General features: G+C 41.7%; 2 protein-coding genes across 2 annotated transcripts in view; both read right to left on the reverse strand.

The window, feature by feature from the left end:
* The window catches only part of abtb2b (ankyrin repeat and BTB (POZ) domain containing 2b), a 39,905-nt gene extending 32,614 nt beyond the window's left edge, over nucleotides 1-7,291 (reverse strand). The window contains exon 1 of the mRNA XM_026176440.1: nucleotides 5,892-7,291. Coding sequence (XP_026032225.1) covers nucleotides 5,892-6,783 — 892 coding nt within the window. The 5' untranslated portion in view covers nucleotides 6,784-7,291. The remainder of the gene's footprint in view (nucleotides 1-5,891) is intronic.
* A 2,020-nt stretch (nucleotides 7,292-9,311) lies between these two features.
* b4galnt4a (beta-1,4-N-acetyl-galactosaminyl transferase 4a) overlaps nucleotides 9,312-25,013 on the reverse strand; it is a 156,268-nt gene continuing 140,566 nt past the window's right edge. Inside the window, exons 9-20 of the mRNA XM_026176454.1 lie at nucleotides 19,290-19,356; nucleotides 17,341-17,505; nucleotides 16,907-17,016; nucleotides 16,256-16,356; nucleotides 15,927-16,000; nucleotides 14,325-15,843; nucleotides 13,527-13,909; nucleotides 13,253-13,406; nucleotides 13,092-13,164; nucleotides 12,190-12,343; nucleotides 11,851-11,977; nucleotides 9,312-11,200 (exon numbers count right to left, since the gene is read on the reverse strand). Coding sequence (XP_026032239.1) covers nucleotides 11,086-11,200; nucleotides 11,851-11,977; nucleotides 12,190-12,343; nucleotides 13,092-13,164; nucleotides 13,253-13,406; nucleotides 13,527-13,909; nucleotides 14,325-15,843; nucleotides 15,927-16,000; nucleotides 16,256-16,356; nucleotides 16,907-17,016; nucleotides 17,341-17,505; nucleotides 19,290-19,356 — 3,042 coding nt within the window. The 3' untranslated portion in view covers nucleotides 9,312-11,085. The remainder of the gene's footprint in view (nucleotides 11,201-11,850; nucleotides 11,978-12,189; nucleotides 12,344-13,091; nucleotides 13,165-13,252; nucleotides 13,407-13,526; nucleotides 13,910-14,324; nucleotides 15,844-15,926; nucleotides 16,001-16,255; nucleotides 16,357-16,906; nucleotides 17,017-17,340; nucleotides 17,506-19,289; nucleotides 19,357-25,013) is intronic.

Genomic DNA, 25,013 nt, shown 5'->3' on the forward strand with positions numbered 1-25,013 from the left:
GTTAGAGAAACTACTCCCATCGTTAATGCAAACTATGAACCAATGCTCAACCTGCGAGTGATGTACTGCGAGTTGGGCCTTGGTTTGTCCCAGTGAGGAAGAAGCTGGTATGTAGTGCATAACAGCTTGTTCTAGCCATGCAATGGCAACTATTAAGCTAGCGTACTTGTGCAATTTTGTTCGTCTTTTTTGTACTGTTAACTACACTGATGGGAATAGTAATACAAAGACAACAAACTACAATAAATAGTGTATTTGGATCCCGAAGGACTAAGGTGAAATACTCTACTTGTGTAAATTTGCAAATACTCATGTGTACAGTAGTGTATGTGCATATGTAAATGAATATCAGTATGAACTCAAGTGTGACTATCTCGAGGGGATAAATCTGTGTGCACAACGGTGAGGCTACCAGCGACTGTGTTTGCTTTTCCAGTGCAATATATCTGAGATCTGCAGTCTCCACACACTGCTTCTCTGACTCTGGTGGACAAAGAGGTCACTGACAGAGTCACAAAAAGCTCCCTCTTTCAGCTTGTTTACAAAAACAACAGTTTAGACTTTAAAGGAAAGAAGAAGAAAAAAATACTTTCCAAGCTCGGCTGAAGAACATCCAAAAGAAGCTGTGCCCTCATTCAGCACTGGCTGGAGTGATCACAGCCTTTACTTTGGCTCCCAGGCTGCATGTACACGCTGGAGCAATCCTCCACACAGACTCTAACTCTTCCTCAGCTGCAGACATTTGGCTTGAATCTACCTGGCTATATCAAGTCGACTCCAACAGATTTCACCAGAGAACGCAGCACAGAGTAATTAAATCCAATCCATGCTCACAAAAATGTGTTTCCTCTTAAACTGCACACTTCCCGATCCTTCTCCATGCAGCCCTCCCATCTGATCTATTTGTGTGTAATTAAAACATTACAACCCAATCACCCACAAAATGGTTCTATATTGACTACAATGGCTGGCTTTAGTTTTGCTGGGGGATACAAGCTGCCGAAAGGGTGCATTCCAGCTAATGCCTATTAGCAATTACAACCATGATGCCTGGCACAGATTTTTTTCAGAGTAAGAAGCAGGAAAGCTGATTATTTTAGTAGGGGTTTGTGGTTTGACACAGACTTAGGGAGTTATTCAGAGTTTACTCTTTGGGATATCTGTGAATGGAATGAATGTTTAAAGGCAAGGCAGAACTGATCTGCACTGGCCCAGAAACAACCAAATAAAGGATTGAATGAAATATGAATAAAGAGTTTGTGTGCATCTGTGTATAGAGATATTTTTTCTCTTGTACTTCAGCTAGAATGAATTGGTTGTGTTATTAGGTTAGGTCCTTTATAGCCATTTGATTGGGCAGATCTGACAAAAAAAAGCAAAAGAAACATAAGCACAGAAAGGCTACTGTAGTTTAACCTCCTTAAAGGTTTCAGAAATTGGTGACCTTCTTGCTCACATCCAATCATAGATGTACATCAACAGTGGCTTTCTGATGACATGCAAATCTACACTGAACACAAAACAAACAAACAAAAAAGTGGTAAAGTGCATTCTTCTGCTGAAATAGACCACTAGTATCAGGGAATACCATTGTGTTGTCAATGATCTCTAACGATATCAAGTTAGGTGGTGCTTTGTGTCAATGCAACATCCATGTGAACATGATTTCTAAGCTGAGCTCTGCCTACAGTGTCACACTCTCTGGTTCGGCAAATGAGTCACACTGTTTTAACTGTTTAGCATTCAGTGATGAAGCATTTACACTTAAACACCAAAGTATAAATGGTCTCACGCAAACACTGCAGAGACGCGGGCAGGAGTATAAATAAAGCTCGTGTCAGCCCTTACACTGAGATGATGCAATGCACTGTTATTCCTCTTAGATATTGCTGACATTCAGGCAATGCTCCAAGATGCCTGGTTAAAGATTGCAACCATTTGCCAGCCTGTCATCCTGCTTCCCTCATTAGCTTCCCGAGCTGTAATCCCAGCCCTATGGACAGAGGAATGTGACTCTCCCATTGCACATTTTTCAGTGTAAACAGGTCAAAGAAGTTTTATAAACATATAACTTCCCCAGTTTGCTGACAGAATACCGATTTCCAATATTGAGATTAGAACTCTGAATCTAGACACAAAGGAACAACTGCTTTCAACTTTGCAATCACTATTTGTATGTCACTTGACCTCTTTCCCATGAATATCTGCCATGCCCATCTCTTTGGTTCCACTCCCTTCAGTGATTTACTGTAAACAGTGTTAAGAAAAAACGTGACTCATGCTGCTGTAATATGATAGGAGGTACATTGCCAGAAGGCAAAATAATGTTAATACAGTTTTATTAAAAGAGACAGGAGTTATACCTGAGGTGGTTCACAATATGAACTCCAAGATTATTGTTTGACTTTATTTTCATTAATTTAACAGACACAATCACCTGCATGAGAGGATAAGAAGTCAGTGATAGTTTCCTGGTTCGGTGCTATTGGCTTTTTACTAGTCAGACAAACCATTCGTGCAGTCATATCTGTGAAAGCATCACTCATGGTTTGCCAACAAGGGTCAGTATCCGCAAAGCCAAGTATAAGAAACCACATTTAAGTACAGTGAAACACAGAACTCTAAAGGGTTACTGTTTTTACAGCTGGGACAACACAAGCAACCACTGCAATCAGTGACATTGACCATTGGTGTGAATGCAGCCTGGTACATGCAGTCACAAATAAAGCTTTAACACAAAAGCACGAGAGTTTAGTGAAGCATTAACCCCATCTACTAAAGCTTTAACACTTAGTTTTGTTGGCCCTTCAAACAAATGTCTGCCGGCAGTTTTCAAACGGGTCACCTAAATTAATCCGTGTGGATATTTAGGAAAACGGGTTTGTTGTTAATGCTCGTCTCCAACATACTCAACACTCTTGCGAGCCCTTAATATTATTAACATTTTTAGGTTTTTTTCTCCCAAAACTCAGTTTGATCCTCACCAGATTTGTGCAACAGGGGAATGTATTTTCAGAGTGCTGGTTTCTCCATCTGTGTGACCACAGCACTGGGCTCCTCTCCCTGCATCTCTCTGCCCACTGTTCCCACGCCTCTTTATGGGCTAAATACATATTTAGGGAAACACTGAGTAGCAAATCATATGCTCTGACAGTACACCCCAAACCCAATACTAGCAGTCTTTTTACTATCTTCATGGATTTAAAGAAAGAAGAGAGAAGAAAAAAAATGTTAGTACTGGACTAAGTTTATCTATCCATGTATAATATTTTGAGCATGAACGCTCTCTTTCACTGAGCCCCTGCTTCAGACTATACAAGTATTCACATTCAAGTTTTAGAACAGCAACCCAAATATCAAACTACTGCCCAGTGCAAAGTGTGAATGGGGCTGGTGATTGAATTTAAAGTCATGTCCCAAAATAAATGACCCTCTAGTCAACTGTTTGCAAATCTAACTACTGGACTGCTGTTACAAGCCCCTTGAGCAAACAACTATAAAGTCCGAGAAAAGCGGGGAAAAAGTCCTCCAAACACTTGAATGGTGCTCACTTGGAAATTGTCCTATTAGCCAGACCAAAGCTTAACACACATCTGTGTGCTAGACATAACGATCAATGATTTCATAGCCACTTCTACTGTCCATTAGTAAAGCTACTACTCTGCACTTTAACATGCTCCACTGTACTGTCAATACAAATTATACCAGGAAGTGCTCGCTCACGCCATTTCCTTGTGAGGAGAAATAAATGACAAATGGATTCTTCTGTATAGTCACATTGTGTATAGCGTTCAACCAGTGCTGTAGATCCATTTATATGCAAGCAAAGAAGACTAAATTGGTTTCAGGGTCTGTGTGCATGTCAATGTGCTCGGGTGAGTCTGCAAGTGTAATGAATAAGATCCTGGCACATCACAACTGGGTTTCTCTAATGCACTCCCTGTAGACCAGAAGAAATAAACAGATAAAGATGAAGTGGATGTGGATGTGAACGCAATGGCAAAAAAAAAGGGAGAAAGAGGGAGAGAGAGAGCCAAAAGTTAGACTAAGCATGAGAGGGCAAGAGGAAAGGAGGGAGGGAGGGAGTTTTCAGTTTTGTTATTGGAGCCGTACAAGTCATTTCTAACTTAAAGAGTTCCAGATGTGGGTCAGCCTCTGAGAAAGAGGCAGAAAGATGAAGTGAGATCAAGTGAGAGGGAGGAGTTTTAATAGAATGTGCCATGCATTCTATATGATCAATAATCTACCCTCCCATACTGGTTTGTAAGAAGGAAATGGATATTTGTTTTTTGTTTGGGTGGTAGGCAAAAGAGGGGATGTTGCTCAGCAGTAGGAGGTTGCCGTTTAGGGTGTAGGGTGTCAGGTGGAAAGATGGTAGAGGGGTATGTGGCTTCCATATCCCAGATTTAGCCCTATAAAAAGCTATGGTGGTCAGAATAATAGTCTGTTGTTATTATATGCACACACACACATCACACGATGGTCTTTCTCAAGACCAGTGACTAAACTCACCAAAATAGGCCAAACCTAAGCTAAAGACATCTGGTGAAGTAATGTGACAAAAGCTGCTTTTTAACTTTTTTATGAAATAGCACCCCAATTCAAACGTAAAACCAAACAACAGGCCTGTCTAATGTACAGCAATGTTCTGTTTATAGCACTTGCAGGCTTAAATGGAGCAGATATAATGATGAAGCCACTGGAAGCTGTACAGACTTTGAAATGGAAGGTAGCAGTTAATATGTGAGTGCATGCATGTGGGAAAGTACTATTTATTACGAGCACATTGATCTCAGATCAAAAGTTGGCCGTGTTACATTAGCGTCTTCTCCACATGCACGGCACACTTGCACATAATTGTGCAAGTGTGCTTCATAATTGTATTTAATATTGACTATCTATAGTTATTTTTTCTTTCTCTCTCTCTCTGAGTTGTGTATATTGTTCCTTGGTGCGTGTATGCATCCTCAGCATTTGCTTTGACTCCCTCTGTGTTTGACTAAGCTGCACGATCACACAACAAAAGGCCATTGTGCTGCAGTAAAATAGCTCTGCTCCAGGGAGCTGGTAGTGGGCCACAAACAAAGGCTGGTTACACTGTCCCAACACAAGCTCATGCATCAACTCAACGCTGGGCTGCCAAAACAGTCATGGAAAGAGCACTGTGAGTGTACTAGGGATCAACAGAGAAGGCGGAGAAAGAGACTTGATTCAGAAGGGATGTGAGGGTGGAGGAAACAAATAGGCAGGGAGCAGGATGCACAGCTGTAGCTGGAGGAGAGAGGAGGGAGAGATGTAAGAAACAGTATGCAGGGATGGTGGTGGGTGAAAGAGATCTGTCTACCAGGAGTACAGGATGAGGAAATGGAAGAAAGGGAGGATTTTAAAGGAGTGTGGCCAACACAGCGAGAGGCTGAGAGGTGAAGTCAGCGCATACAGAGAGCTATGTCAACAGACAAGCCTCCTGCCTAGACTCTGAAGGCTCTCTGCACTCCAAACCACAACAGTAGAACACCAGAGTGACATGTGAGGACTCAATCTGGCTGGTTGAGTCTTTTTTTCTCAGCAATTTGTTGTTTTGTGACTTTGGTTGAACAGAAAATGCCTTCTTTGCCCACATTAGAGGCAATTTTCTTACTCTGACAAGTCAAATTGGCAACAAATACATCAAATTCTCACACACTAAAAGCTGCTGTTGTAATCAGCACCAGGCCACAATTAACCTTTTTCCACACATGGACTAAGAGGGAGTGGAAAGTTGTGATCAACACTCAGGAAGACCAATATGTGATACAAAAAATAGTATGCAACAAAACATTCACTGAAGGTCCTCACTCTATGCTATGCACTGTTAACTTAAATGCACTTTTATATACATCATTTATATTTACCATTAGCGTTCTTCCCGCAGATGAGGTGCTCATAGTGTTGCAGGACTCCCCACAGCTCCGCGTCATTGTTGACCACCCCCTCCATGGCCTCTGCACTCACCGTGACGCACCCTGACCCCAAATCAGGCCCTGAATGACCCCTCTCGGCCATCAGCACCCGGGCACCTATCTCCTCCACCAAAGCTTCCATGCATGCAGTTAGGCATATGGCCGCATACTCGTGGATGCGCACGGAGATGCGGGTGTCCACCATCCAGCGGAAGAAGCGTCCCACAGAGAAGGAGAGGCCGCAGCGGGCGGACTTGCCTTTCCTCAATAGTTCACCGGCACTCATGCTGTACAAGGAGATGGCCTTAACTGTAGCAGAGACGCAGTAGTCGGCGAGGGCCCAGCTGAGCACCAATTTCATGGCACTCTGCACTTCGAAGCGTGTGCAGCGGCAGTGCATGACGCTGAGACGCTGAGCCTCTCTGGAAATGCGGATCAGAGCCCTGCGGAGAAGGGTGGACAGCCGCCTCACAGCCTCCGGTGAGAACACAGGTGTAGTCCCCCATTTCATGCTCCCACTCTCGGCCACTTTACGCAGTATTTTGGCCACCTCCTCCTCAGTCCATGGAAACTCTTCCAGTTCAGGTAAGCGTGGACACTTGGAGAAGATGTCCTCTGGGTCTTCTGGAAGGACAGTGTTGACAGTGTCCCAGCTGTTGTTCCTGCTATTCATGGAGCCGGAATAGTACCACCAGTTCCCCCGGTGAGGGGCCGTCATGAATGCCTGGGAGTTTGACTTTGAGGAGGACAGGCTGAGGGATTTGCAAGAGTCCCCCGCCCCGTAGCCCGAGTCCAGAGTTAGGTCCTCCAGGGTTTTCATGTGGGCATTGCTCAAGCCAGCCATTGTCGTCCAACGGCCTTCACAGAGACCTTCTGGAAGAGAGGCGAACTTCCTCAGCGGCTTACCTGCAAAGTCAGAGAAGCAGCTGACGAAACTCCTCGGCGAGCTGGACGAACTGGTTACACAGCGCAACACTTGTCAGACATGCTGTGGAGTTCAGCGTGGGACGGCGAAATACTACAACTCCTTCAGCAGACAAAGTCCTGGTTGTTAGAAAGAGCAGACTGAATCAAAACTCTCTCTATTTCATTTACAAAAAGGACAGCCAGGATGATTCAAGTCGCACCCGGCTCACCTTCCCCCTGATCTCACCGGGATTTAAACTTTCCTCCGGTAACCTGTCTTTTAAGAGATGAAAACAGTCCTTCCGCGATTTCAATACAGCCAGAGTCGAGTTTACTTATAAAATAGCTCCATGTAGCCGCTCAACAGACAGAAAGTCTTTGTTTTTTGCGCAGAAAATTGTGGAAAAGTTCGAATATATATCTCTGCTCTCCTCTCACAGCTCGTCGTCACGTACAGTGTACCGGAGAGACTCGGCTGCAGATGTGCGTGAGGAGGGACTGCTGCTGAATGACAACGCGGAAGCAGCTCAAACACCAATCAGAAGACGCCCGACTCTCACGTCAGCCAATCAGAGCACACTTAAAAGCTCTCCTAAGTTGGAAAACAAAAGTAAACTTAATTTCCCCTGAAAGAGGGATACCGTAACACTGACGTGTATGACCTACTACTGCATTTGCCCATTATCCAAGTATCACACAATGTTTCAGATATTTTGTGAGAACATTATTTTATAAATATATTATTTTGTCAAATCGAGAGCTCAAAAATACTATTAAATATGATTAAATTATTAAATACTATTTATTGTAACAGTAACAGATACATGGCACATCATCCAGTCCCTAGTTAGTTCCTCTCGTTCACTCAGAAGTACATGGCTTGTTCACTGCATATTAGTCAACTGCACTGTAAGTGTAACAGATACTCTGAGCGCCTAGTAATGGTGTAAGACTTATACCATATGAGGTGGAGTAAAGTTTACTTTCGACTGTACAAGGTTTAGGGTTTTCACCGAAAACTGCATTTTAAGCTTATTTAGAACAGGAAGGAAGGCAGAAATACTGCAACAGCTCGAATAATGAGAGATTTTGTAGTGGTTAACTAGTAGTGCACTGTACATTCTGCTCATTCAGCACCAGTTCAGCAGAACTAATAAAAAATAGGCCTGTTACTACCTGCTTCTCATTAGTCTGCGCTCACATAGGCAGGGTGTGTCTCGATTACACATAAGGGGTTTAAAGCACAAGACTCACTCTACGTACCTGCTGGACCGCAACAGTGGCTGCAATAAATGTTATCTTGTATATACAGACCCACATGTTACATGACATATCGTCTGTGTGCTTGAAGTGGAAAAACCCAGTCCTGATATGTACATGCACTCGTATCATGCTGTCTGTATTAGTCAGTCATAGAAACTGAAAAAACTAAAGTACATGTAAACTCCCCAATTTCTTGCTGTTAGTCAGAGCATAAGACACACGGGACACGGGAGAGGAGATCACAAGGGGTCAGCGCTTGCCTCATCCAGACCTTGTTTAGCTGTGGTGTGGACAGCGCTTACCTCATGATCTAGAGAGGAAAGCCACAACCGTGTCAATGATTAAATGTCAGTTCTGCTGGGAAGTTTTTTAATGTTAGCGTCATGATGTTTCACTTCTCACATATCACTCATATGTGATCACAGTGTGATATGTGATCAATGCACAATGAGTTCTCTGGACGTATTAGAAACCATTTTTCGGAGGAAGCTTCATCACCTGACTGACGTCATCGTAGCGTATTGAAAGTAGTGTTTCCCAGACAAATTCATGTGTAATACTCTGGCTGTTTTGTTCATGTAGATTTCCCAAAAACAAATGTGTAGCATATAAATAATAACAAAAAGCTATAATTTGCAAATCCTTCGAACACTATAGTTTACAGAAAATATAGCAATGGGAAAATGTTATTTATCCTTTATATTGACAAATAGATGTTCATTTAAAAAAAATATCGTGAAATAATTGAAAACTGGAAAAGTCAGCTGTAGTAAGCTTTATTTCTCTGGCAATGAATCACCCTACCTCTGCTCAAAATATGTTGAGCAATGTTATTTCCATGTCTCCATTTTACCACTTCACGGCCCGTGTGGGACGAGCACCACCGTGTGGTCAGAAAAACAAATAACATTTTTATTTTACTTTTGTGTCACTTTTTCTGTATTGAGACCAGGGTTCCAAAAACATAAATAAACGCACAACAAAAAAACTAAAATATTATCCAGATGTAAGGATAAAAGTTTATTTGCAAAAACAAAAAACAAACAAACAAACAACAAATGAAAATAAAAGTACAATACATTCTTAAAACCTTTTCTCTACAAAACAATTTCACAGAAATTACCTCGGAATGTATACTTATTTTTCATTTTGTAAATGTTTCATATATATATATATCTATATATATATATATATATTCTTATATTAATGTGTTTCCTTTATTTTAAATAGTCCCATGTGAATGCAAAATTATGTACAGTGTAGACCTTTTTTTCTGTAGAGGCAAAAAAGGTCTAGAGGGCATTTTGACAATCATATAGTCAATAACAGATCGTTAGTGTTCATCCATATACATGTCCAGCCAAGAGCCCTCCAGCCACTCTTCCTCAATATAAGTGCCATGTTGCATAAACAGAAGGCATTAGGAGCCCGGCCTCCAGCCAAAATAATGGGAGCAGGTGGGGTCCTACTGGACTGCAGCTGCCAGTGACTCTTTATCACACCCTCTGTTCCCACTCAGTAGTCATTCTTAACGATTCTCCTTCTATCTCACCAGTGAACACTTCGTATCACTAAAACCTCAATCAAACATGTCCTTTCTTTTGAGATAATGCAATAAACAGTGACACTTCTATGATCCTTTAAAGAGAATATTATTTTCCTCTTTTTACAGTATATCTGAATTTACACTGACTTTACAGCCTGCTGATAAATACCGTTGTATTTCTGCTTGTCTCGGCCCTCGTCAGTCATTAAAGTAGCTTAAAAACTGCCTGCAGCCAAACCCTGATAAAGGCACACATTTGTGAAACAGCCATGCCTTGCACCACTGTGTCCCACACATGAACTGGTCTCCCTTCTGTTAGCGCTTAAAACAAGCTCAAACAGAAGAGTATCTGTATTTTCGACAGCCAAGCATTCCCCGTCTCTGTGGGATTTTAATACGAGAAATGAAGTTTGCAAACAAAAAAATCTGTCAGTAGATCTGAAATGCTCACAAATTCAGTGTTATTGAACAGGAATAGCATGCCAAATGTAAGCACATGCTTAATCCAGATAAATAAAAGTCCCTTGTTAAAAAAAAGAAAAGAAAAAACCCCCTCATCACTTAAAACAAATCAAGTCATAACCAATAGCTTGCATTATTATAAATGCTCTATTTTAAAATTGACATTATAAAATAATATTACAAACAGATACAAACACACAAGTTAGCATGACAAGGAAAAGGATAAAGAAAGGAATAAAATAAAGGTGATACAGAAGGAGAAAGAGGGGCAGAAAGGGATGTATCTGTTTGAGAAAGGGCTTTTTCTGAACGGAAAACCTTCTGTGGTTTATAATATCAGATACAAAGAGGAGTTCAGCACCTCAGTCATTCTAGTCAATGATATTTAACAGGTAGAAGTTGATGTACTGCTTTATCAAACAAAGTGTTCCTCTACTTGAGCTACAACCCTGCGTCTGAATCGCCTGATGAACACGTTGACACACATTCTATTAGGCTCCCGCGTGAGAGCATGTTAGCAAAAAGATCTTAGGTTGTCTCCACATCTCCGTGTTAGAAAAAAAAAAAAGGGGTGCTTTCCGTCATGGCAACACACCCACACACCTATATATACACATACCCACACATACAAACACACACGCTCTCTGCTTTCCAGTCTGTCTGAAAACATTGCACCAAAAAGGACAGAGAAAAGGAGAATAAAAATAACTCTTCTCTCTGTACAGTAGTTCAGTCAGTGAGGCAAAGTGATGACTCAGGTCCGTCTGCGTAAAAAGCACGCCTCCAAATTTCAAATTTGGAATCAGTTTCCTCGTACAGACAAATACACAACAGGGTCCGAGGAGTCCCTGAAAGGAGCCTGTTTCGAAAAGGCAGAATTCAGGCAGTGAGCGAGCTCCGACAGGTCTCTCTCTCACACACACAGTGGGTCTGCAGGTAGGTTTAGGATCCTCTGACCAACAGGCTGCGCTATCCCTTGGGAGTTTTTTTGTTTTGGGCATTCCACATGCCTCTCTTGGAGTGGTAGTAGTGAAAGAAGTTCCTCAAGCGTAGTCTTTCTACTTCCAAACCGTTCTGCAGGACCCTAACGAACGAGAGAGACAGAGAGAAGTTTCATTTTTTGTCTCAGATCATATTGCAAATACACTTCTACACTAAAAGATAACCCTGCATATAAGCTGATAACCCTGATTTTCATGTGTTCGTGTACTTCTAAATGAGAATTTGGACATGAACAACATGAACATTAGAATGAAGGTACGCTGTATTTTATTACCTTGAGCGTTTAAACAACACGTTGATAGCTGTGTCCTTGCTTTAAATTACTTCTTTTAAGTCAGGTAAGGTCTTTTTTTTTCCAAGTCAGAAAATTGTGTTATTCTGATACCGCATGAATACATAATAATCTTCGGTTTCTTTAGCTCAAGTTTTGAAATTGCTACAGCTATAATTTCCTCTGCCACAACGCAGATTAAAGGACTAACATTGAAAAATTACAATTTAAAAGATAATTTCCTGATCACTATAAACATAAATGTTCAGCTTTTTAAAGCTTCTTGTGATCTTCCCTTCCTGAGCTGCACTTTCACTAATAATATAAACTTTTACAAAACACAGGGACATTTTTTACAACATGCACTGCTTTTACACAGCTTTTGAGGTTAAATTAGATGTTCACTAGTTTGTTCACTCTGTGTCATACATGCTTTGAGAGTGTTTATGTTGCAGAGCTACCTGTCCAACAGTTCCCAATCCTCTCCACCCCAGCGGTCTTTGAACTCTTCTGTGTTCATCCCTCCAATTTTATCAAAATCTGATTTATAAATTCCAAACAGACCAAAGCCGTTTACCTCCCAGTAACCTTAGAGACAAAAGAAAAGCACTGAGTCATACAGTTTGATGGTGCAGCAACAGGAAAATCTGATGCCTATACATGATTGTACTTCAAAAAGTGTATTTACTACACATATAAAATAAAAATCACATATATCACCGTAACTGGGGAATGAGTTTCAGTGCCCCTTCAAACTAAGCCTTTGTTAATATGTAACACGTGTATTTTTTGTGTGTTACCATCAGGCTCCTGTGGTGAACTACCACAGCTGAGTCTCATGACAATGGGAGCAAAAGCAAGGCGTCCCTCCACGCAGTGCTTCCTGATGCTTTCCAAGATGTTGAGAGGGAAATGGATGTGCAGGTCACACAGGAATACGATGCTGTGGCTGTCCTGTGGGAGAAAATGCAAAGAAATGCTCAAGTATGTTTGCTACATCCAAATGATATCAAAATCCTTCCTTCAACTGGGCAAAAGAAGTGTCTGATTTTTGTGTGTGTAAGCTGGTGCAAGACAAGCGGATGTTCACATGCGCTTTACCGCTTTTTACATGGGCTTTTAGGATTAACGAGAGCAGAAGCTCTCTTTAGGTCTGTGCTCGGCATGAGTGGGTTGTCGTCACGTCAACAGCCCATAGGTCATTTAGATATGAGTGACAGTCGTGTCATCCCACCATGACAGCACTGACAGTCAACTGACGGATCAACGTCTGTCCAGACTTCCAGCTGCTCCATTCTCCCATGGGTGGGTATGCATGTGTGCGAGACAGAGACAGCCACAGAATGGTGTAAGGGCACATGCACACAAATAACCTGTGAGAGGGAGTGGATGTGACAGCTATGGCATACATATGACAGAGGATATGCGGCTATCTGTCTAAGGAATTCCCTGTCAGCCACAGCTGGACTCTGTGCGAGAGAGCCAAGGAAGGCAGTAGGAGGCTTGGAGATAAGGGTGAGATCCACAGTCCATGACAGACCAACCTCGCTGTGATGCATTCATTATGCATGAGTGTTCTTTCTGCCTGTCCATCAGCCAGTAAAGGTCATGTGGTCTGTGCAAGCGTCTGACCCTCAGTGAGTGGCTTTTGCCTGCCAGCTCACATATTGTCGTCTTCTCTATGTGTGCTTGTTTCACTGACCTCAATAGTGTCCACTCCCATCTGCAGTCCTGCCGAGCGCTCAAAGTTGCCTTCTCTCCTAAGATACTCATATCTGCCAAAACACAAATATATATAAAGCGCGGCAGCCTTCAAAATATTAAAAGTCACAGCACACAGCTCCTCGTGTCGCATGCACACACCTTGGCACACTGCTCTCTCGAAGTGCCTGCTCCACGTCCATATCTTCGCTCTCAAAATCCACAATGATGATGCTGAAATTGTCATCTTTTGTCTGCCGGTGAAGATTTTCCATGTCAGAGATGAACTGCTGCACCCAGCGAGCCTGGTTTTTTACTGAAGAACAGTAATACCAAAGGCAAAAGGACAGCAAGTTGAGAAAACAAAGAAAGTATAGGCAAATAAATTATTCATCTGAAGGATGCTGAATCTGCCCTGGATTAACTTTTGACTCACCTGGGACCACAAAGTGTACCATGACATCTTTCCTCCATTGGAGCATGACTGGCTGGCATAGCAGGGGCTTAGCATATGCAGTGCTCCAGGGTGTTGCTGCTGCTTGGCCAGACGACTTGGTGGGAGGAGGAGGAGGCGGTGGGGTGGTGAGGCTGGGAGTGGCAGTGGAGAGGGCCGAAGCCGGTGCTGAGGCAGGGGCAGAGTCTGTGTTCTCTAAACTTTCCTCCCCCTGCTTGCTGCGGTGTAGGAGCAGGTAAATGTATTCTGAAAGGCGTACCACGCTACGTCCTCTCTCCATAAGCTCCAGCTCCACGAGGTACCGGTTCCCTCTTGCCGAGTCACGCCGCTTTTCAACGTTGATAATTCGCAACAGGGTGTAGATCCTAGGGCAGACAGACAGAAAATATTGAAAATACACAGAGAGGTTGCACATATAGAATACAACGTTTTACATCATTGGCACAAGTGGATTCATTATTGTTTGTGTGTACAAACCACTTCAAAAAAGCTGATTCTCATTATCTGTGGCACATTGAATTTAGCATGGATGATGAAAATAACAACAGAGAAGCTACTTCACACAAATAACATCGAGCTTTGCAAGAACTACTGAAGAAAATTGTAATCAGCATACTGAAGACTGAGAGCAAGACTTCAAAGCACCAGGACATGAGCAATATGTTGCAGCAAAATTACCTTTTGCTTTATATAACGATTAGCATAAGTACCACACCTAAACTAACAAGGATGCAGGGAAACATAGACCTTGTCTGTTTTATTTCATTTTGCCATGCTTACCCCCCATTGTGCTCATTGAGTTTCTCCATGTACTGTGCCAGCACGTCCACCACCTCGCTCTCTGCTAGCTGCAGGTTCCCAGACACATTACAGCGCAAGTCATTCCAGTCAGAGCGCAGAAGCTCAAAGTCCATCGGATTGACCGAGAAAGTCCTCTGCCAGTTAATGCTCTCCTCTGCCCAACCTGGCCGAGCCTCCACCTCCTCGTAGCTGTAATCTGACATTTCACCCTCCTCTGGCTCTGGCTCGGGGTCGGGATCAGGATTAGAGTGGTTTGTTTCTTGGTCGATATCTGGAGGGTTGGGGTCTGGCTGCTGCTGGGACTCTGTAATCTCTGAGGTTCGCAGGTAAGAAGTAACCCGTGATTGACCTTGGATTGTGTTGTCTGTAAAGTTTAATCTTGGTGGGGTAACAGAGGGATGAGGGGGACCGCGGTGAGAGGACGGTTCGATTAGGTGGTGTTCTTTACTGGGTGGGTCAGCCATGATAGTAGTCTTTAAATCCCGGTGCTCTCCTTTGCTTTTGCTTTTCTCTGGCTGTCTTGCCCCTGTTGCCTTGTTAGAAGACTTTACCACACTTTCATTGTGTGTGTTGGTGCTTCCATTGTGAGGAGAAGCCTTACCTTCTTTTATAGGGGGGTTAGGCCAGAGCTGAGGCGCACTAATCAGACTCCTACTTCCTGTTACGCCTCCCCCACCACGTCTCCTGGCACCCAGGTTTACCAGCCTGGTGGTCTTTCCAGTCTGATACAAAAAGACTCCTGGGAAAACCTCTCTAGGGTGGCGAGATGCCCTCTCGTCCCTCCTCTCTCGCCGCTGCTCCCTCTCCTTCTCTCTCTCCCTTGCAGGCTTGGGCCTGGTGATGTAGATCTTGTTCTCCTCCCTCTTCTCTTTTTTGCTCCCGGGAAGCCTATCGTGGAGGTTGTTGCCATGTGCAGAGTTGCTGAGGATCTGCCTGGCTCGGCTAGCAAGGGCAGAGAGGGACGACTTTTGGGGAAAGAGAAGAGAAGACTTGCTGAGTTTAGTCCGTGTGTCAACTCCCCTGTCTTCTCCGCCACCTGTTCCTCCGCCTTTCCTGGCAGGGTCTAGTTCTGCAGAATCAGTGTGGACCCAGGACAGAGAGCGACCCCTAACCACGCTTTCGATATCAGGCTGAAGAACCCTTGCTTCGATGTTTTCCAGTCTCTTCCCCGTGTCTTTTCTCATATTCTCCCTTGTATGATCTCTCCCCCAGTCTCTGTCCAAATCCCTATCCATCTGTCTGTCTCTGCGAGGAAAACGCCTCCTTTCTCTGTGCTGTATGATACTGTTGACTGGGCCCTCATCTTCTTCATCATTAGGATCCTCCTTCTTTTTCTCCTTGTCTCGGCCAGCTGGTGTGGGCTCAGACTTTGATTGCCGATAGGAGGGATTTGAAGTATGGCTGGTCTGGCTTGGATAAGAGGGCTTCTTGGGTGACTGTGTGCCAACAATCTCTGCCTCATCCTCTGTATCTACCACCTCCTCCTCCTCTAGGAAATCTGGGGACACGAAAGAGACTTAAAGTTGAATGAGAGTCTGTACGTGTGCAGGTGGGTGCATGTGTTTGCTCATTATTAGTTACCATCTGGGTTCGGGAAGAAGAACGGCCTGTCATCTTCTTCCTCATCCATCTTCATATATTTGTAGAAACCAAACCTGGCAGACAAAACAAGAGGCAGCACAGGCACACGCACACACACGGCCACATGCATTAACAGAAGGTTGAAGTTTCGATGTGCCTTGCAGCATAATACACTTAATCTCTTAGTGAGGGGTCACATGAATCACTGCCATCAGATTCACAGACACTTGAACACTTATTCTGCATAATCAGTGTACGCGCTCATATATACAAGACAAAGACAAATGTTCCCATACCTCCCTAAGAGATAAAAGTAATAATGCCCTTACTTCTCCAAGTAGATAGGGGACTCTCTGTAGAAACACTTGTTTTCTCGTTCCATGTGGGTGAGGCGCGTGAAGTCATTAGGGTAGACGAAAGACAGATAGACCTGATAAACAGAGACATGTCAATCAAAAATGCAATCGCCCCAGAAAACAGTGACAGGAGGAAAAGTTAGGTTAAACTATGTGCACTTTGTGACAGTGTTTAATTACAACCAGTCACTTTATATAATGCTGCATTTTGTTAAGGTCATTCTTGTCTAATCTGAAATGGATTTGCTGTGTAACTTGCATCTCTCTCTCATACCAGTTATCGTTCATCTTTGCAGATGTTGCAGTAACCTGTGCTGCCCTAAAGGGGGGAGCAGTGCTCAACACTGCCCTCCACTTACTTTGTTTATGCTGTGCTTGACACAAAGGGAGAGATGCAGTGGCGATATCCAAATCAGCACAGATGTAGCTTCTCTGTTTCTCTGTTTGCTGCGCAGTTGATCGGGATATTACACTGGGAATACTTTTTAAGGGCCACTACCATATCTGGTCACATTTCTGATGACCCCGCTAGTCTACTTTTAGCAACAGCTGACTGTCGAAAAATAAAAGCTGATTCGAACAAAAGCGTCACTCTTTTTGTGACCCAGATGGAAAGTGACTTACGAACTGCAGGCCCTGGTATCTGGCAATGGGGAAATCTTTGACTACATAGGTTGGAGAGTAAAGACAGGCCGGAAGAACGTTTTCCAGTCGAGAGGGATCAATCATAGGGGCTGAGAAGAGACAGAGAGTGACAGGAAGAGGAAGAGGCAGGCAGTTATTCAACAACTAGGCCAAACCAATGTGTGTATAGAACACTTAAATAAATGAATAAATAAAAATCTAAGAGTCAGATAGGTGAGTGATGAAAAAAAGCAGGAAAATCCAGAAAAAATGGAACACAGCCTACTGGATGAAATTACAGTCTGAATACAGCTAAGATGACAACTGCAGACAATCGAGCCAGACAATCAGGCATTTAGAGAAAACGACAGGCCAGAAAATCAGGATGAAGACAGAGAAAGAGGACAGCCTGAAATGATGAATGGCAGATTTACTGCTATAGAAGGTGTCCCTGGGATCCGGCTTCAGCATATCAGCTCCATGCAGGATGGTACGGCCTCCCTCCAGACCCTGAGGCTGTGTCTCCTCTGGGAGACGGATGTGACTGGCCAAGGTCTGAGGGATGTGGTCCACACTGTTCATCTTCAGATTGGACTCATCTGGAAAAAAAGCAGTGAAGAGACATTAAGTTAGAGTCAGCGGAAAAGAGGAAGACTCTTTATCTCATTTCCTTTTTTATGCTCCTCACAATGGACAAATTTGATATTTAATGTTTAAAAGAAGATATGATTTGGGCCACAATTACAGCAAAATCGCTACCATCTATGACGAGGTGGCGACTGAGGAAGGAAGAGACAGAAGGAGAAGCAGAGGGGAGATGGCACAAAGGAAGCAGAGGAAGAGGAGGAGAACCCTAACAAAAGCTGAAGTGAAGGATCAGAAAAAAGTTGAAGCAAACAAAAGCAGAACAGAGCCGAGTCATAATTATACCAATCGATAACAGGGTAGGAGGAGAGCGCACGCGTGATTAATGGCATGTCAGTGGCAATGCCTGATGGGAGAAGTGCTTTATAATTAACAGGGTGGTCAGCATAATTTTTATCCTCACGAGGGTGAATTGTGTCCACCATCTTTCTCTCTTTTTTTCCCAAACAATAAGATATCTGTTGATCACACTGCTGGTTTTTACTACACACAAGTCTTGCAAATGTTGACTAATGGGCTCGTTGATCAGCAAAATAATGGAACCCCTTTTTCTTCCTGTGAAGAAATTGCATCATTTTTCATATATTTGTATTATCATCAAAACCACAGCATTCATTTATGTGCAGCAGAGATATTGAGATGGATCTTTGCAACAAAAACAAAGGAAACCAAAGAAAAAAATGCTTGTTTAACTTTACACATTTATAGCAACTAAGTTGACTGCATCTTTGGTGTTTTTTCACTTAAATTATGAAACATAATCTGTGGCATTATTACACAAATGGAGCTTCCAATTCAGGTTGTGCCAGTAAGAATTTATTTTGAAACTATAGACAGAAAAACACTTGCATGAGCAGAGGGAAGCGTGGCACAATGAAAGACATAAAAATAGCTTGGGATAGTTTTTCAGGTACATAACAAAATACCTCTAAATTTATGTGCAAGTATTCCACTTATACAATGCAACACTGATTGCAGAATCAAAGTCCTACAACTTTAACTGGTGTCCCAGAGCAAAGAGATGCATGTTTTTGCTCAAACAGGAAGGATTATTAAATAATTTCCAGAGTGAGTGAATGGAAAAAACAACTGAGGGAGGCAGAGTGACATGAGGGAGGAGAAGGGATGGATGGGTGGAGGACGGGAGACAGATGAGGAGATGGTAATGCTCGAATCCAGCAGGTGACCTCATATATGGTACGAGGCTTCATTCCTCTCTGTCACAGCTTGTCATAAACAAGAAGACAGGATTTGGCATGCATCCACATAACACTGCAGCTTTGCCCAAGATGACAACTCCACACATCATTTTCTGTGCAGCTGGCATTTCCCCCTGTTAACGATGCTGAATCTTTGTGACACATTACTATTCTTGGAGCTATAAAGGTTAGACATCTACTCTGGAGATAGTGTTCTCATTTCTGCTAAGAATGACACCTATGGAAGAAAATAGATCATCTATTAGATCCTGAAACTTCTCTTTAGCCGCACGTAGGGAATACATGCTGTGTTCTCAAACTGACATCTGCAGTGAACCCACAGAAGAACATTTTGGTTTAAATAGGTTGTTTCTATGGCATGATTGAGCCTTTCCTTTTGGCAAGCTCTCAGCTGAGCATTTTCAGCAGATTTTCTATTAACAAAGTCCAGTGTGTAAATGCCAATAAATACAAAAAATTAATCATGAAATTATTAGATTCCACGACAAGATGACACAAATTTGATGAATTGCTCTTACCTGTGTAGAGGGAGATGTAGGCCGAGTCTATCACTTCATATTTCAGACCAGGCAGGAACGGACGCCACTGTGTGTGAGAGCAGAGAGTGAGAGAAAAGGGACTGAGCGAGAAAACTAAATGCCAACATGTTCAAAGTATACGGCGAGCAGAAATCGTCCATCAGTCTTTGCTGCCTGAGCTGTGACACTCTGTGTTATTGATCTTAACAACATCACAGGATCGATCTGAAGCAGGGTTTTTCTATAAACACACATAGTTGAAGACAGAAGAGGAAACAGAATAAAGAATGTAGGACATATACATCCTTACAAAAGGTGTAAGCAAGGAAAGGAAACAAGAGGAAAATGACAAACAAAGAAAATAGACCATGAACAAAGAGACAACATGGCTGTATGGATAAGACGGGGATGAGTAGGTGTAGAAAAACGATGTAGTAATGACCTGAAAACAGCAGCGAGAGAGAGAAATAAAAAGGGGATGAGAAAGAGACAGAGAGGCAAGCTACAATTCTTTTAAATAGATTTCACAATTACCTCGTCACTTCTAGTTACCAAGGATATAATCACAGGAGACAGGTCATTTTCCAACCCTCAGCTTGAGAATACAAATATAAACACCCTCCTCAGGCTTATGCAAATGCCCCCAGTGTATCCACGGCATAAAAACATGCACACTGTTTTGGATTTTAGGGCATTTTATCACAAATGAAGCGCTGAGTGTAGCACCAAATTCTGAAATTAGAAAGGCATTTACAACATCTACAGTGCTGCGAAACAGTGTTTCTCCCTCTACCGTATTGGTTCCTTTTTTTCTGGCTATTTGTCACATATTTGGCAAAATTAACCCAGATAAATAAAAACTCCTTGAAATAAAGTTGGCTCCTAGAACCTGGATGTTGACGTATCCTCGGGCAGGATGCAGAACCCCAAGTTGCCTCTGAGAGCGTGAAAGTTAAAAGTGCTTAGGCATAGAAAAAAAAGCATTCGTGTGAATGAGATTTGGAGTAAGAAAGCACTTCGAGTGCTCAAATTGAGTAGAAAAGTGCATATAAGCACCAGTCCATTTACCATTTATCACTTTAACCTAATAACTGGTTCTGCTACCTTTGGCAGCAAGAACTGCAAGCATCAAGCATTTACGATAACTACCGATGAGTCTTTCACAAGGCTGTGGAGACGTTTTCAGCCCACTCTCCTTTGCACAAGTGTTTTAATTCAGACACACTAGAGGGTTGAATATTTTTTTCCCTTAAAACATAAAATCACCATTTAAAAACAGCACTTTGTATTTCTTCGGGTTATATTTATCTATTATTAAAATATGTTGTGGATCTAAAACTTTTAAATGTGACATATATACAAAAAGTACAAAATCAGAAAGGCAGAAAATGCTTTTTCACAGCACTGTATACTGTATGCAAATGATACACGCCAATAAAGCATTGTTTCAGAAACACACATAACCGCAGAAGTGCATGTAGTGCATTAAAGAACAATAAATAAGGACACAGGGTAACATCATGCAGAAAAGCACCAGGGGGTGGCCCAGCAGGCCAGCAAAGGCTTCACTATCTTGCTGTCATTTCAGGGTGATCGTCTTCAAGGTCAAGCCAGAAGGCTCCACAACCCAACTCCAGGAGGGACAAAAAAAAAAAGTGGACACCACATATTCAGTGTAAAATGCAGCCAACCTTTCTGTTATTCTTACACGCCAGAACACACAGCAAAACTCGAGTGATCATCCATTCAACACTAAAAAATACATGAATCAATCCTATTTCAAGGTTTACTTTCCTTTTTCGCATTACTTTTAATCACATGTCACAGTCTTATTTTGGAGCTCTTTTTCTGCGTCTCGCCACTTTGTTTCACTGTAGGCTGTAACTGCGTAGCTGCATTTCTGGAATGTATAATGAAAAACAACAAAAAAACAGACCCGTTTGTTTTCGCCAAAGAAATGCAACTCAAAATGGCTCAGCTTTACAGGTCAAAGCTGCAAGCGAAAGATGTTGTGAAATTTAAAATGAGAGACAATGACAGTTGATGCTTTGACTTGTGGCTCGGAGCGTGTTTCAGCAGTGCGTTTAGGAAGAATGTCAACACAACCCTTTCCAGAGCTCAGTGGAGCACAGCACCGCTGATGTGTCATCAGCCTTAAGTGAAGATGAGGCACACAACACTTGTGCTCCTGCAGGGCCCATTTTCTAAATATGTGAACTTCTGTTCATTGGCTGACCTCATATATTTGCTAATGAATTCCTCCAACCCAGCGAGTGTGCGTGTGCATGTGTGGAGACACACAGCATCTTTTATGAAAGCGTAAATGTAGTGTGTCTTGTGTGTACAGGTGTGTTTACTTTAAAACACTTTTGACAGGAAACAGCAGGAAAAAGCAGAGGTGCGCTCACTAGCCCTGCAAGTTCAAAAGAAAGGGGGAGAAAAAAAATCAATATCCAAGGGGAAATAATAAAAAGTACCAACAGTGGAAACAAAATGACAATGAACAACAGGCAGTGTTGTTTCACACAGGCTAGACCACCGACTGATATATAAAGGTTTGATTCTGTTTTCAATCTGATGATCAAAAGAAGGTTTTAATCCTTCTTAGTGTATGGTTTGATACCAAACCGAATAACACACGCAGCTTTTGTTATTTGTTTTTATCATTCAACGATTAGGAGTTTATTGCTTCTGAGAAGACTGACTGCTGGCTGCTGTATTTGTTACCTTAATTCAATCAGTTGCACCAGAGCCCAACGCTCTATCGATAAAAAGTTGTTTTGTTAATGTGACACATAAGTAGAAATGACATAATGAAAATAACTGACCGCTTCAAGTTTACATACAAACCACTTGAGATTTGTGGTCAAATAAAATTAACAGAAATTAAGCACTTTATTTGTTTGATTTATTCTTACGAATAATGACTTTTATGCTAGTACTAGCTCACCTTGGTACATTTAAAAGGTTGTCAATTTCCATTTGTTCGACTGAGGACAGAGAGGTTCATTGTGTTCTTTGTATAGCTCATCTCTTGTTTCCTCCATGTCGTACATAGCAGAACAAGACAGATGTTAACAAGCCTGATGAAGCCTGCCTTAGGGGAAAAGGCAAGAAGAGAGCGGCGCTACCCTGATGTTATTTGCAACCCCAATTCCAAAAAAGTTGGGATGATGTGTAAAATAAACACAAAATGTAATGATATGCAAATCTTATGAACCCATATATCATTCACAACAAACACAGAAAGCATATGAAATTTGTAAATTTAAAAAATATTAGCTCACTTAAATTTGATGGTGGCAACATACCTAAAAAAAAAAGATTACTACTATGTTTAATCCTCTTTTCTGTTAACAACAGTTTGTAAGAACTTAGCAGACCAGTTTGCTGGACTGTTGGAGGATGAATGTTATCCCATTCTTTTTGCTGCTCAGCAGTCCTGGGTCTTCTTTGTTATAATTTTTTATTTCATGATGTATTCTTGAATGCACGCAAAGCCAGTTCGGCACTCATCTACTACAAAGCCATTCTCTTGTAACAGTTGGACTATTCAGTTTAGCAGCGTCTTGCTGAAATATGCAAGGACTTCCCTAAAGAAAAAAGCAGTCTTGATTGGAGTATATGCTGCTCTAAAACCTGTATATAACTTTCAGCACTGATGGTGCCTTAACCAGACCTGTTGCCAGTTAACCTAATCATCTGCAAAATGTTCCTCCAGCTGTTTTGAGCACAGTTTCCCTTTCCAGCTTTCCTTTGCCCCTTGTTCCAGAGTTGGGGGTGTGTAGACATGTTTCTGTCACCAAACTCCAAATGAGCTAACATTTTTCATGAAGTAGTAAAATGTTTTAAACTGATATGTTTTCTATGTTCTATTGTAAATTAAATATTGGTTTATGAGATTTGCAAATCTTAGCTCCACCAAGGATTTAATGTTTTTGGTAGAATTTGTATTCATAGGCATCATTCTGCCTATAAATACAATAGCTCGTTTTACATGTATTCTGATAAAACTTTGTAGAGGTGTAGAATGGAGTCACATAAACAATCCATGAAAATTTGGTTTACATCGAACAAGGTCTTCAAGATTAACTCAATGATTTATTGGTTGAAAATTGATTAAAAACCTTCTAACTTAGACATTAAAAGAAATGTGGTGTGTACTGTCAACATATAAAAAGCACCGTATAAAACCTCTGACCTCTTCTTTGAGTTCAAAAGATTGATCTGAAGGTCAAAGTGATATTAATGCTATTTAAAACTAAGTTTCTTATAATTATTCTGATATAATATAATAGGCTAAAGTTACTCATATCCAGTTATTTACAGATCAATGCCTATTAAACATTACTACTTCTACATAATATTTGTGTAATTAAAGTAAACACCTGTCATCCCACCATGCAATTTTTTGTCATGCAATTTTAAATAATTACTTGTTGTTTAAATATGCAAATTACCTAATATGAGTGGTTACAATAACATACATTGATTGTTGTCCAAGTCGAACTGTCAGACAGAAAGCACTGAGAAATGGGTCAAGGCTAGAACAGAGATAGAGGATGGTAAATAATATATTATCTTAGGAAGGCTTGTTTGTTTTTATGTGTCCTTTGTTAACTGCCCAGGGTTATAATTTAATCATAAATGGATGGAGACGAAAGCAGCTCAAGAAAAAGGCTGTGGTAAGCAGGCCCTATTATATCCATTAGGAAAATAGCTCTGAAATCACGCTGTGCATTCTTTTCAGGTTCTTATATAGTACGAGAAAGCTTGGTTTTTATTACTGAAGTAAAAGAAACAGACGTAATTCTTCCTATTAGGACGATAATTAATAAACCTGACAAACCATTTGTAACGATTCATTATGAGTTTGAATGAAAGCCAGAACAAAGCACAGGTGCTTTCATTGACCTGACTGTGTTTCTGTTGCCAGACAACTGTTTGGCCATAGCAACTACGACTGCACTGAGACTGACAGGCTGCTAACAAGCCAAAAATGATAATATTAATACGAATACGAGTCTCATGGAAATGTATTAAATAGCGCAGGTTTCATTTTTTGTTACACTTAACGTGACTTTTAAACAAATGTATTTCATTTTTAAACAGATTTTGTGTCTACACCACATGTTTTAGTTTTCCTGGAGTAGCCTTCATAATTTCCTGTAAATGTTTTAAATGTTAATCATGAAAGATCTAATTTTAATAATGTGACAAGTGCGTTGGAAGCAGAGGGATCATATGTGAGGTGAAAGAAAAGGCAAGGAAATATTGCCTATACTGATGAGATGCAAGAAAAGTTGCTTTGGTCGGAAGAGAGAAAGTGTGAATTTTAACACTGGCAGTAATTGAAAGTACTGTGGAGCTGTGGTGCTGCCCATTGACAAGCGCCTGGCAGCAGAGCATCAAGGAGAGACTCCTGACAGGCTCTGAACAAATATCTCCCCAACAGAGCATAGCAGAAACAAAGGACTGCTGGTGTTTTGATGCTATGCTGATACTGTTGCACAAACTTCATAAAATGAAAGCTGACCAGGATGCAGACAGCCAAAAAACTAAGTAAAACACTAAAAACCATGAAAACAAAGATTTAAGCCCATGAATGATTATACTCTTATTTCAATTGACAAGTAAACAGAGCTAAACATTTACATTCTAGAGGATAAATGCCACTTTCCATTCCCAGTCAGTGACACGAAAACAGTGGCTTGTTTCTCCACG

This window comes from Astatotilapia calliptera, chromosome 7 (assembly GCF_900246225.1).
Source record: "Astatotilapia calliptera chromosome 7, fAstCal1.2, whole genome shotgun sequence".
Lineage (NCBI taxonomy): Eukaryota > Metazoa > Chordata > Actinopteri > Cichliformes > Cichlidae > Astatotilapia > Astatotilapia calliptera.